The sequence below is a fragment of the Pimephales promelas genome, chromosome 19, assembly GCF_988280905.1.
Source record: "Pimephales promelas chromosome 19, fPimPro1.hap1.1, whole genome shotgun sequence".
Classification (NCBI taxonomy): Eukaryota; Metazoa; Chordata; class Actinopteri; order Cypriniformes; family Leuciscidae; genus Pimephales; species Pimephales promelas.
Genome location: NC_142787.1, coordinates 22,393,980 through 22,407,792, shown reverse-complemented (window position 1 = coordinate 22,407,792; position 13,813 = coordinate 22,393,980). Strand labels below are relative to the sequence as shown.

At 38.4% G+C, this 13,813-nt stretch overlaps 1 protein-coding gene across 4 annotated transcripts in view; it reads right to left on the bottom strand.

Moving 5' to 3' along the window:
- Positions 1–13,813, bottom strand: part of tnksa (tankyrase, TRF1-interacting ankyrin-related ADP-ribose polymerase a) — a 102,797-nt gene that overhangs the window by 12,542 nt on the left and 76,442 nt on the right. For all 4 annotated transcript variants that reach the window (XM_089124018.1, XM_039688086.2, XM_039688087.2 and 1 more), the window contains 8 exons: positions 13,706–13,797; positions 12,799–12,877; positions 8,066–8,237; positions 7,876–7,955; positions 6,061–6,206; positions 5,779–5,944; positions 5,050–5,269; positions 1,001–1,110 (listed from right to left, as the gene is read on the bottom strand). In XM_089124018.1, coding sequence (XP_088980144.1) covers positions 1,001–1,110; positions 5,050–5,269; positions 5,779–5,944; positions 6,061–6,206; positions 7,876–7,955; positions 8,066–8,237; positions 12,799–12,877; positions 13,706–13,797 — 1,065 coding nt within the window. The remainder of the gene's footprint in view (positions 1–1,000; positions 1,111–5,049; positions 5,270–5,778; positions 5,945–6,060; positions 6,207–7,875; positions 7,956–8,065; positions 8,238–12,798; positions 12,878–13,705; positions 13,798–13,813) is intronic.

Sequence of the window (13,813 nt, the reverse complement as noted above, 5' to 3'; positions counted from 1 at the left end):
GCCAACTCAAGAGTTGTGGTGTGCATTGTGTGTGGCTGAGCTTGTCCTGAGCCGCCCTCCCATCAGCAGCAGTGGACTGTATTAAAAACTGCGATCAGCTGCCTGTGTTTGCCGATCGCTGACAGCCTCTACACAAACAGGCTGCATATGAACAGAGGGAGGGACACTCAAGGTCAGCCAGCATCGGCCGGCCGCCAGCTCCCCTCTAGCCAATCAGAAAAACTTGGGCCACCTGCTACTCCGGCTACAGCCAATCAGAATCTCCGTGCACACAGAGGTCCCGTTTCTTGGACAGCAGCGTATACGAGTGTCGTCGAGGGCCGGAGTAAGGCTAGTTCTGATCCAGCATGTTTATGTAACCGCAATCTGCTCCCATCCATCTACATGGTTTAATCACATCCCTGTATACCTCCACAGGGCAGACGCTGATAAATACCTCCAACTACCATCACCTTAAATGAGTTTCTCTGAAATCGCTTGATTAGATTTCCAGAAATCCTGTATTAGAAGAGTTCTGTGCACTGCGGATTAAGGCTAGCAAATGGCATCATCTCGGCATCTGGGTTGTTCCCCAAGTGGAAATGCGACTAAAACCACCTGAAAGAATCAGGATCCGCAGTGATTCATTAAAAGTGCATAAGCCAAGGTTCTTTTGGCAGAGCAAACACAGATGTCCAAACACTTTTTGCATACAGCCACACACTGATTTTCTCAGTCACAGGAAATGAAAACAAAGTGCTGTATAAGAGCACAGAGGGGTTCAGGTGAGGCTTTGCCCTTGTTCTGAGAGGGGAAAAGCCCTTGTGTTTAGTTTTCAGGAGCACATACATGGATTATTCAGCATCTACATCTGTTTGTGTGTATCTGAGGTACCCACAGCACAGTTTCCTGCCAGACCTGGCATGACCGGAGGCACGACATGCGTCGGCTTAACAGATGGCTGTGTGTAGTCCCAGTCTCACTGAAAATACTCCTCTTTTTAATCAGCAATTGCACTCACCCCATACGAGGCTGCGTTGTGGAGGGGGATAAGGCCACCTTTGTCCTGCGCGTTGACATCCGCCCCATGCTCAAGTAAATACTCCGCTACCTCCAGATTGTTATAGCCAGCTGTGTAGAAAAAGACGCAAAGAAATGTAAATCCATCTGCCCATGAACCATCTGTTATCATCAAACTCAAGTCACCAATCCATATCACATGCATATTTCAAAGTGTTTTTAAACTTTGAGACTTGAAAAAAATGTTTTCCACTGTGTTTTTATATTGAGTACGTCCTTTAATAATGGCCATAAATTATAAAGTGGTTAAGAGGAGTGTGCCATTGAGAATTATTACAAACCCAAACACCGTGAAATCAAATTTACATGAGGATGAAGATCACATTAAGATCTAAATGAGAATTAATCTACATGGACCCAAACCCTAAATTGTAGCTAAAAACTGCTTAAATCATCTGTTTTCAGTTAGATTTACTGACTTGAAAGTCACTGCGTGTGGAACATGCTTTAAGCCCACCAGGCATGTTTTTTCAAACAAATAGTTAATCTGCTTTTTACTCTGTGGGTAAAAAGGTTTTTAATGCATTATCAACACATTTGTGTATCACATCAGTGGTAAAAATTGTTCAGAAACTTAACTTCACAAGGCTGTTTATATCACATATCACAATGTAATTGTTTTTAAAACCTTCACACACCAGTGTTGTTATTGATGATGAAAACTAACCTTATAAAAAACTTATATTTATACTTCTATAATTATAAGCATATATGTATATTATAAAACATCTTCATTCATTGAAATAAAACTAAAATAATTTTTTTTTGAAATTTTGCCTTAGCAACTAACTGAAATATTTTAAGTACTAAAGCTAAATAGAAATATAAAATAAATAAAAATGACAAACGTACAAAATTACTAAAACTTGAATAAAAAAAATTACGAAAACTAAAATGGAAATATAAAAATATAAGCTAATTCAAAATATTAATGAATATTATAATAGTATACAAGTACTAAATATAAAATTTTATATTAAAAAAAAAATGACAAAAGTTCAAAACAAAATGACTAAAACTAAAAATTAAAATGTAAAATAGGTAATTCATAGTTGTTCCCCTCCTCAGACTTTTAGCCAATTTATTAATGGTTCCCAAATTCAAATGTTTGTCTTGGGTGATGATATCTCATTGCCACGGCCTCTACATTGGTCTATAGGAATTCCACCATCCCACCATCACCAACTCAGAAAAATTTCATCTATTCCCATATTCAAAACTCAATTAAACTCAACTAATTAAACTCTCTTTAGGCAGTGTTATTGGAATCTTTATTAACGGACTCTTTCTGATAGCAATTATATTTATTAGTCAGTGTAAAGTGGAAGCAAAGCGGAGATTAGTGGGCCCTATCTTGCACCCGGCGCAAATGACTTTGTACAATGATGCATATATCATTCCTATTTTCCACCCGCGCAAATCAACCTTTGGCATTGGACAAGTTGATGCGGACCAAAAAGAACCAGACGCTACTATTTTCAGCTTTAACTGTCTTCCTTTTCCCTCTCACTCTTGTTCCAGACTTACACAACTGGCTACAGGACAGTTCTAATAATGCACAAACCCATCTTTGAGACAAACTCACACATACACACTCCACCACGTGTGCTGTGTTCATCAAACGCTTCTTGAAGATTCTCCCAAAGCTACAGGCATTTTTAGCAGTTTCTCACTTCCTCCCCTTGAATATGTCGTCTATTTGGCTGTACCGCTCTCTCTTCCTCTTATCTTCAATAACGCAGATTTATTCTCATTAACACCATGATAAACATCAGGATTACAGTGAGTAAAAAAACTAGTGTGGATACGGTGTCTGTCAACATGTTGTAATGAAGTCGTGAAAAAGTCAGCAGTCATTTTCCATATATAAGAGAAAGTGTAAACCGGATCAGTAAAATGAGCTAGTGAGCAATATATGTTTCATACTTTTAAGGAAAAATAAAATGCCATATTTTTTATATATTACAGTAATACTACCAGTACAAAACAGAAACTAAATTTAAGTTATCCATAAAATTGTCATTCCTTCACAAAAAAAAGACTAATTACAAATAAAATCACATTAAAACAAATACATTTTATTGATGGGTGGACATCGCTAAATATTTAGCCTCTGGCTTTCATCTCAGGGCCCTAAAACAACCGTAAAATGACCAATCGTTAAAAAACTGCAAGACAAAGCAACGGGATTTTCATGCACGAGATCCATCTAGCCAGAAAGAATAGATCCATCTTACGATTCTCCCCACAGGCAAACGGCAGTCTAGTGGCATGTTCTCTAGGTAAGGGTCACAACCATCACATAAGTCACAGCCCATTGCACCCGTGGAAATAGGGAATGTGTGCTAGCTAGAGTAAAATGATGTGTCTGTATCTCTGCCTGATGCTTAGGGCCGTAACCCACCTGCTGCTGGCCTGGCTTAGCAAGATAAGTGGACTGACCAGAGCGCTCACTGCATCTGTTCAGTGACATTTGCTGATCTGTGCTGTTCTGCACACAGTGCGAGTCCTGCTATGAGTCACAGGCATGGCTGCAGATTTCTGCAAATGATGATCCTGAGCAGTGCTCTCCTACCCTAAACTCAGATCTGTTGTGAGTCAAGCTTTTCAGTCTGTACAAGTGTAGCAGGACTGTTTTCTCACACATGATCATTTCCACTATTATTTTTATTATTAATATTTTTTAAGTTATGAACTGAATTATAACTGTATAATTGATTATACATAAGTAAATTGCCACAATTGTGTGTGTGTGTGTGTATATATATATATATATATTATATATATATATATATGTGTGTGTGTGTGTGTGTGTGTGTGTATATATATATATATATATATGTGTGTGTGTGTGTGTGTGTGTATATATATATATATATATATATATGTGTGTGTGTGTGTGTATATATATATATATATATATATGTGTGTGTGTGTGTGTGTGTGTGTGTGTGTGTGTGTGTGTGTGTGTGTGTATATATATATATATATATATGTGTGTGTGTATATATATATATATATATATATATATATATATGTATACATACAAACAAACACACACACACACACACACACATATATAAACACACACATATGCTGGTAAAAAAAATTTTCCAGGGACATTTTACCAATTCCAAACCACACAAATCTTAATAAATACTTTTCATATGTTTTCAAGTGATAAATATATATATATATATTTTTTTTTTACAGCCAAAAAAAAAGAGATTCAACTCAGACTGAAAAGTCAAAAATTATTAAATGCCCATGGAAAGGAGGCAACACTAGAAATTGCCCATTGGACAGTAAAAATGCTCACTGGGTGAGCAGGGTCAGACAAATACAGGCTTATTTTATCTGTAAAACAAAATATGCTAAATAGTTATGCACACCTGAATATAAGGTGTTTTCATTTCCAGCCTTCATAAACAATTATAAATCCATTATACATGATTAAATACAAAATCAACAGTAGTTATGATTAATGTAGTTTGGAAATGGTAAAATGTGCCTGAAATTTTTTTTTTATATATGATCAGAAAGTCGACGTGCCTAATAATTCTGCACGCACTGTATATATAAGGAAGGCTCACATAAAGAGATTATTCTGAATAACACTTTATCAGGGACACAAGCCATACAGAGAATATTGTTGTGCATGTTAATGTCAGTGACGGTACGAACAGTGTGGAAGTCTTAGACAGATTTAATATTTGGCAAGGAAGCTTTTGAATCCCCGGCTGGAAGCCAGGCTTACACATTGCTCAGAAAGGGATGAGAGACAAGATTTAATTCAACATGTCCCCATTTTCTTTCCTTCTGGGTTTCCCTGCCTCGCCCCTGGGGTGGGATGATATATCTCACACACTGCTTCAAAGCTTTTGTAGAGACGCAATTCTCCGGATGGTGGTACCACCAGAAAGAGAGAAGTGTTCTCGTTTCTGTGTTGAAAGCGACGGCTGTGAAGGAATCAGAATGATTTTTTATTACCTGCCAGGTGCAGCGGAGTCGAGTTGCGTCCCTGTGTGTCTCTGCAGTTGATGTTCTCCAAGCTGCACAGTTTCTGGACCCGGGCCAGGCAGCCTTTCTTGGCGGCATCCAAAAGCGCTGCATCTCCTCTAAGCAAGTCCTGGATATCCGTGTCTCCTTCCTTCACCATGTCCAATGGAGTGTTTCCATCCCGATTCTTCTTAGTGGGGTCTGCTCCATGCTGAAGGAGATAAGGACATCGAGTACAAATTCACACAGAAGCCCAAAAGGCTGACTTAGCACAGTTAAAAACTTCATTCATCCAATCGACATCTTTTTTTTTCAGAGGACGTGAGATTTTTACTAACCATACAAAATACACCTCTACATTCATTTTACAAGTTCCCTCAGTGAATGTGAAATGTGAATTTCTTTCCTGCAGCTTCAACCTTCCAACAGTGACACGTTCATAATGTGCATATTCCTTACAGCTCTGAAGCTGAACCTCTCTGCGACGGTAACCCGAGACGTGATGAAAGCAGACGGCATTAAAACCGACGTCTGGTCAACACCAATAATTCTGAAGCCCCTGCAGCGGTTCACACCACATTTAAAAACTTTACAGAGTGATAAAAACCATTAACAACTCCGGGCTGTCAGACGTCTAGCGAAAGAGATATCACTTGAATCAACAAGCATGCCAAGTGAAGAGGTCATTGCTTGAGCCAGCAGGAATATTGATGACAGTACCTTCAGAAGCAGTTTGCAGATCTCGTATTTGCCCTTGGCCGCGGCCTCGTGCAGCGGGCTGAACTTCCACAGGTCTGCCACGTTGACCGACGCACCGTGTCTGACCAGCAGCTCTGCCACTTCGTAATGGCCATACGAGCAGGCGTTATGTAGCGGCACCAAACCTCTGCCGGCAGACAGGGAAGTTGAGAGATAACAGGGACAAGAAGATTATAGCTTATCTCCTAGTGCTGCTAACTCATGCACTGACTGTTAATGAAGTTGAAGTTCAGGACGTCTCACCCTTTGTCTTTGGCGTGGACATCAGCGCCGTGGTGCAGGAGGTACTCGACCACGGCCACGCGGTTGTAGCCAGCGGCAAAGTGGAGCGGCGTGGAGTGACGACCCTCCAGGTCTCGACAGTTCACATTCTGAGGGGAGCAAAGTTGCTATACAAGACGAAAGAAACAGCATTAAACTGAATGCGAATACAGAACTTTACTTTAATGCTTAAACGCATTCATTTCATTTGATCTGCTTTTATAGGGTAACAGGCCAAAATTATGGCAAGCGTGCGTCAGTAGCGATTCTGATTAATTTGCCTGACAAAAGTCTAATTGGTGCTCTGATCTAATTACTTTACACATAATGAGGCTTTCAGATAATGAGGATCTGATTACATCAAAGGCATTCATCCATACAGACGTTTTTATCATCTCTTTCTAAGTCACTATCTTCAGGATTACATTACCAATCAAAAGTTTGAGGTTAGAAAGCTTTTGATCAAAAGACTCCTGCTTAAATTATCGAAATTAGTTTTGAAGATGAATATAAATTGTACTGACATCAACAATTCTTTATCATTTTAATAACATTTATTTTCATGTATAACAATTTGGCAATATTAGTAATATATTAATACCATCATTCAAAAGTTTGGGATTGGTAAAAATATATATTTTCAAAGTCTGTTATTTATTTGAACAAACTGTAAAAACAGTGATACAATGAAATATTATGATATATATATAATGTATCCTTGCTGAATAAACATTCAACGTTTCTGTAGACAAACTGTAGACTGAAGTGTATGTAACAAGATGCTGTGTTTGTGCGTATGCTGGCTCAGCGTTTTCTCTCTACCACACACACACACACACACACACACACACACACACACACACACACACGGTCGAAAGGTGAGTTCTTCTTACATCTACCCTGTTCAAGGTCAAGAGTACAGAACAAAATAGATTTAAGAGCTGCAAGCTATGTCCTTGAAATGTTTAATTGTCTGGGATAAAGGAACTAAACCCATTCAGAGTTTTATTCCAGACAAAAGTCTATAAAAAAATTCAATATCCATAACTGCCGATGTATTTTCATCCCAATCTAACCTGGAGCTGTTTTGTAGGACTATATTAATGAAAACCAATTTTAAGTATCTCAAACAAAATGTCAAAGTTTGTCACTAAAAAAAGGAAAGATTACAGCTCCGATTTCTCTTTCTAGAGTGTTCTATCCCATAAAGTTTCATGTTATATCTTGGTTCCATCAAATCACAACCAGATTTTAAGGATCCCCCACCTCCAAACCACTAGCCTGGGAAAACCCAGACAACTTCCGGCAAATTTAGATTTCTGGCAAAGAGCTCATTCAAGCCCATTTCCAATCTGTCGAAATCGCGGCACCAATCTGAAAGGTTGGGACGGGCTTTACACGATGACGACAGCGCTGGGATTTTGAAGCAGATTTTGTAGCCTACATTACATTACAATGGATGTCGGCGTCAAACATCACTCGTTCGAATCAGCTATCGCGTCTGTTTTAAGTGATTTGAATGTTTCTTTTTTGTTAAAAACCGAGCAAAAAACAACACTCGGAGATGTTTCTCCGCCGGCCGCCGCTCTGCATACGTCATCTCCTTCATCGCTCTGACTGGTTTTAGGTCTACCTGCGATGTCCGTTGGTGACGCACCTCTGATTTATCTATGACGCTTTATGATGGTTACAACTGAGAATGGTCTAGTTTTAACCAGGCTACCAAACCAACTTTAACCCTTAATTCTTAGACAATAGGGCTATTTCTATTTGAAACCATATTGAGGGATATCTCACCTTCACAGTGTCCAAGTCTCCTGCTTTTGCAGCTTCTAAGAGTCTATAATCCACATCTGAGTTCCTCACTGGAATGTTTTCTAACAGACACAAACATAAATTAACATGAATTTCCATAACTGTTAATGCATAAGGATACAGAACATCAAAGCCCAAATAAACAATCCCAAACCCCAGATTCAGACTGTACCATTGAGGATCTGCTGTACAGCTTCATTGCCCATCTGTGCAGCTGTAAATCCCTGCAGAGAGACGATGGTGGGGTCAGCTCCATAAGTCAACAGCATCCTACAAGTCTGCAAGTGTCCAGCCAGAGCCGCCCGGTGCAACGCCGTCTGACCCAGAGTGTCAACAGCATTCATCTATAAACAAACACCAAAAAGGATGGAAAGAAAGTGAGCAGCCTGGAATATCCCTGATCAGTGAAGTGCACATCTGAATGCAGCCCACATAGCAAGAATGAGCTGTAGGCAAACTTGGCCTCTTTTGAAATGAACACAAATATGAATTAATCAGACAAGTCCCTGGGAAACTTCTACACTCCTTCAAAGCCTCTCAACACTGAACAGTGAAGAAATAAAGACCTACTGCACAATTGTGTGAGGTTTAGCATATGACACAAATACAGTTCATTATTCTGTTTTAGTAAACTCTCAACAAAATCATGCTTTACTGGAAGTGCAAATCGTACAAATCCTCTATATCAAACACACACTGGCTTTGTTCACACTGCAAATTATCTGCTTGTAAAATAAAAATGTTTGACCAATAGTAATTCATAAGACTAATTTTGAGATAAAACAGAAAGTGAAATATCATTATATATTTATAATAATGAAATATCAGCTTGAATGCTTAAATCAGTGTTGAAATGTAAAAAAAAAAAAAAATCCCTTAATATATCATACAATCTCATTTACATCTGCTAAAGGACAAGATCGAAATTTGGACACATGCTGATGGCCCGAGAATTTTCGGTTTCTGTGGTTGCACAGAATTTGTTCTTTAAAGTTTCTGGTTTCTGTTAATATTTTTTTGCCAAAATTGGCTCTTTCCATTAAAAAACAAAACATTTTTATTGCAATTTTGGATTAAAATGTTCCACAGCAAAATGTTGGTGCATTACTACTATACATACTGTACGATTGCATAGTTGCAAATTATATATACATTAAAAAAGGTAAAACTTTACAGTAAGGTTCCATTAGTTAAGGTTAGTTAATTCATCAACTAACAATGAATTTGCTCAATCAATTTGATTCAGTACTTATTATTCATTTTTGTTAGCAAGCTTTGTTATATATTGTCTGTTTATGTTAGTCCAGGTTCATTAACTAACGTTAACAGATACGTTAAATTTTAATCACGCAAAAGTAAATTATGAGATTCACATTAACTAAGATTGATAAATGCTTTATAAATAATGAACAATTCTAAAGCATTTATCAATCTCAGTTAATGTGAATCTCATAATTTACATTTGCGTGATTGAAATCAAATATATCTGTTAACATTAGTAAATACCATAGTTAATGATATATCCTTTAGAGAAATATTGTTAATTGTTAGTTCACGTTAACTCATGTAGTTACCTTATTGTGAAGTGTAACCAAAATATTCAATCCAATATGAATGAAAAACACAAAAACTTGAAATGCATGCAGACCACATACACTACCGTTAAAACATTTGGGGTCCGTAAGATCTCACATTAATACTATTATTTGCCATTCATATTAAAAAAGTGTGATTATTTCAAATAAATGCTGTTCTTTCCACTAAAATATTAACATTACTAGTTTCGATAATGTAATGATAAGGAATGTTTCTTGAGCAGCAATCAACATATTAGAATGATTTCTACAGTAGTGATGCTGAAAATTCAGCTTTACACAGGAATAAAACGCATTATAAAATATGTTAAAAAAAGAAAGAAAAATATTCTTGATCAAGTAAAAGCAGCCTTGGTGATAAGACATTCCCAAACTCTGGAATAGAAGTCTACAAAGGAGGTGTGTGAAATTCGGGCTGTCCAGATACTAAACAGATTACAGTATATGCCAAAACATGCCAGTTTGAACAAAGCCATAATATCCTTATAGATCTTCAGCTAATAAGCAGCTTCCATCGTCAGCTGATTCCTTCAGTAACTGGGTACTTTAGACAGCTTTATTCTTCATGCTTCCTGCTCTTCTTATAAACGCAACGCTTCTGCACCATCTGTTTACTGGTTCACACATGGTCCGTAAACACACACTTGCTTCAATAGCCTCTTGTCTTTGAACCTCCACCCTGACTAATTATCCAGTCCATTAATGTCACTTAAGCCTGGCCGCTGAAGTTTGGCAGCGAGCTGGGTCGCAACACCAGTTAACGATCGGATGCCTTTCCGAGGGCTCGTATTCCAAAAGATGGACGCTGGTGATTGAATGATGAAATTCGGGTTGTGGCGGGTCAGCCTCCGTTTATTTATCATGCAAGAGAGCTGGGATGCGAGGCTTTGAAAATCAAGCTGCTCCAGACAGCATAAAAGAGCACACAGCATCAATGGAGAGGACCTCCCGATAATACAACCTTGCGTGAAAGTAGGACAGGCAAGTTTGATGAGCGGGGAGCCCCTTTAGACACACTCTCGAATTGAACAAAGACGGCAGACTGCGGTGAGATTATTTACAGGAGTATCGGCTCCCCTGGTCTCTCCGCCGAAGAATAGCTGATCAGCCCTGATGCTCTCAGCCAAGGCAGTAGCTGAATGCCTGATCAGTTAGTCGATGCTTATCTGATTTGGCTCTCTGAAAGAGCTCCATTGATTTGGAAGTCTTTTACCCCTCTCTGCTCTGGAGAGGTAATGACATGAATGATGTAGCTCGTAAATGTCCTCCAGTTTCCCTGACACAGTCCAGCAATGAGACAAGCAGGCTGTTTACCTATATGTTTGGCACTTTTTTGTGCAAGATTTAATTTTTAAAAAGAATTGCAATGGCAGAACTGGCTCACCACAGTGTTTAAAACACACTTACTATGAGATTTAAAGCTACAATGTGTAACTCTTTTAGTTTATTCTTAGCTAAAAACACTTAGTTCTTTCAAAAATATATGTGCTCATTAATGTATATTTACTTCGTTCAAGTGATAAAGTATTCTCGTGAGTGTATAATATGCCATTGAAAATACATACGGGTTAGGGGTTCTAATGTCGGTCGCCATGTTGACCCTCCATCTTGAAAGTACATTAGCCAAAGAGGGATGTACCCGTTAATTCAAGCTTCGCCTTTCGCATTTACGTTTGAGTTAACACTCATAGACGAGGTCGAACTGGAAGCTACGTTAATCTTGGACTACATTGGCCACCGTAGGAGTTAAAACGAAATCGGAATTGAGAAGAACAGGAACTAATATATACCTTTTCACCGCTAGATGGGGGTAAAAATCACACAGTGTTTGTGCATGTTTTTGCGTCCAACAAAATAGCGATTCTGATTCTACTAACATTTTAAAATAATAATTTTAAAATGTAACTTATTCCTGAGATGGCAAAGCTGATTACTTCAGTGCCACATGACCCTTCAGAAATTATTCTAATATGCTGGTTTGGTGCTTAAGAAACATTTCTTATTATTAGTTGAAAAAAGTTGTGCTGCTTACTATTTTCGTGGAAACCTTGACGCCCTTTTTATGGATTCTTTAATGAACAGAAAGTAAAAAAAAAGTATTTACTTGAGGCATAAATGTCTATACTGTCACTTTTGATTCATTTACTGCATTCTTGCTGCTTTTTCATCATTCTGAACTCAATCTTTGTAATGGTAATGTATATTTGGAATACATTTACTTTTCTCAGCAGCCTGTTCAGCATTCATTTCAGACTTCAAGAGAACAACTTGAAAACACAAACACCGCTCGAAAAAAAAGAAATTGTTTCAGGCAACAAAATTCTAGAAAGCTTATAACTTCATGTTTTCAAATTCATTTAATCAAGCAACAGCATTGTCTTTATTATGTGTTTTAAACCCATAGTTTCGATTTAGTTTATCAGCGAGGAATGTAAATGTGCCAGGTCTACGGGAAAAATGTAAAAGGCGCTCCACGCACAGAAGCGGCATATTATTAATCATGGGAGACCATTTTCCAATTTGCTCTGATGCGTAAATTGCATAATTTATGGATTTTAACGCAGTTTTATCTGCATTGGTGGAAGAGTACAACTGAAAAACAAACTGAAAATAACTTATAAGTGAGTTAAATATTAAGTTAAATATAAGTGATTCCAATATTAAAGATAAACTAGTTCTGAATCAGAGATAGTTCTTGATTTCCAAAACTAGTGATCAGATTCCTAACCCTAAGTAGATCAACCCACTAAAGTCTCTTTGTAAACAAAGTGATGAATGTTTGGCAGTTAATTAGGAAGATGTTAGCATATAAACACTTCCATACTGATGATGAGCACTTCCATCTCAAAGCCAATTATCTCATCCACTGATAACCAGACAAATTAATATGACAAAAAAAAGAAGTGCAGTGCTAGCAAAGCTCATTCTTCATTCTTCTCCTCATGCAGCAATTACATGATGACTCAACTGCACACAAAAGTGGAAGTGACAAAAACGCTGCTCCACTGAACTGATTTTTCTCGGGCTGAGAATAGACACAAAAAAAGGGGCAGTGGTTCTGTAGAGGCTATATTCGAAATTTTTATACTGTTTTTTTCCACATAAGGTCCTCTTACAATGTCAGTAAAGGGTTCTTGTACCAAAAACAGTCCATGTAGTTATACTAATTTATCCCCACACTCCCCTGACTGTGAGCTGTGAGAGGTGGATGGAGAGGTGTCAGGTGTGTAAATGTGTATTTCGTAGCTCTGTAAGCACTCAAGAGCACGTTTAGGGATGTGGCGCTGCTGATCCAGGACCAGCTGTTTACCTTCGCCCCGTGTTTCTGCAGGACCTCCATGATGTCGTTGTGCGCCCGTTCTGCTGCCACATGGAGAGGCGTCATGAAGCTGCACAGCAGAGGAGGAGAAGATAATGGAGACAAAAGGGGCTTTCACAACAGAGGAACATTTTCATAGTTCCTAGAACTATTGGCGGATGTACCCGCATTTTGGCGTGTTCGCACCGCAGGAACTAGAAGGAGCTCCTACTTCAAGAGTAGGGTCTAAACCAGTGCTTAAAGGCTTAGTTCAACCAAAAATGAAAATTCTGTCAGTATTTACTCACCCTCATGTTGTTCCAAACCTCTATGTGTTTATTTGTTCTGCTATACACTAAGGAAGATATTTGGAAGAGTGTTTTAATCAAACAGATCTCATTCCCCATTGACTACCATAGTGGGAAAAAATACATACTAGTCAATGGGGAATGAGATCTGTTTGATTAAAACACTCTTCCAAATATCTTCCTTTGTGTTCAGCAGAACAAATAAACACATAGAGGTTTGGAACAACATGAGGGTGAGTAAATACTGACAGAATTTTCATTTTTGGCTGAACTAACCCTTTAAGGAACTACCAGTGAAGCAAGTGTACGCGGATTGGCCAGCTGGCGACATTAGGGATCAACCACAGAGAAAACGCAAATACTTTTTCATATACGTTTTGTAACATACGTATAGACATAACGTATTAGACAGGACTGTGACAGATAATAAAATAATGGAGACTAGGCGCTGTGTGCTAAGGCTCTAGCGGATCCGCCCTGCTGGCTAGATCCTAAAACTAAGTTCCTAAAACTAAGTTCCTACCCGGTGCGAAAGCCCCTAAACAGAGAAGATCATGAGAAAGACAGACATTAGCATCAGTCTTAAACACATGACAGGCACATTCACTCACTCTTTGTTCTTCTCATTGACATTGGCTCCTTTCCGTAGCAGCAGTTCAGTGACCTGTTTTCGTTTGGGGTGAGGCGAAGCTACCGTACAGTGCTGAAACACACAGAAT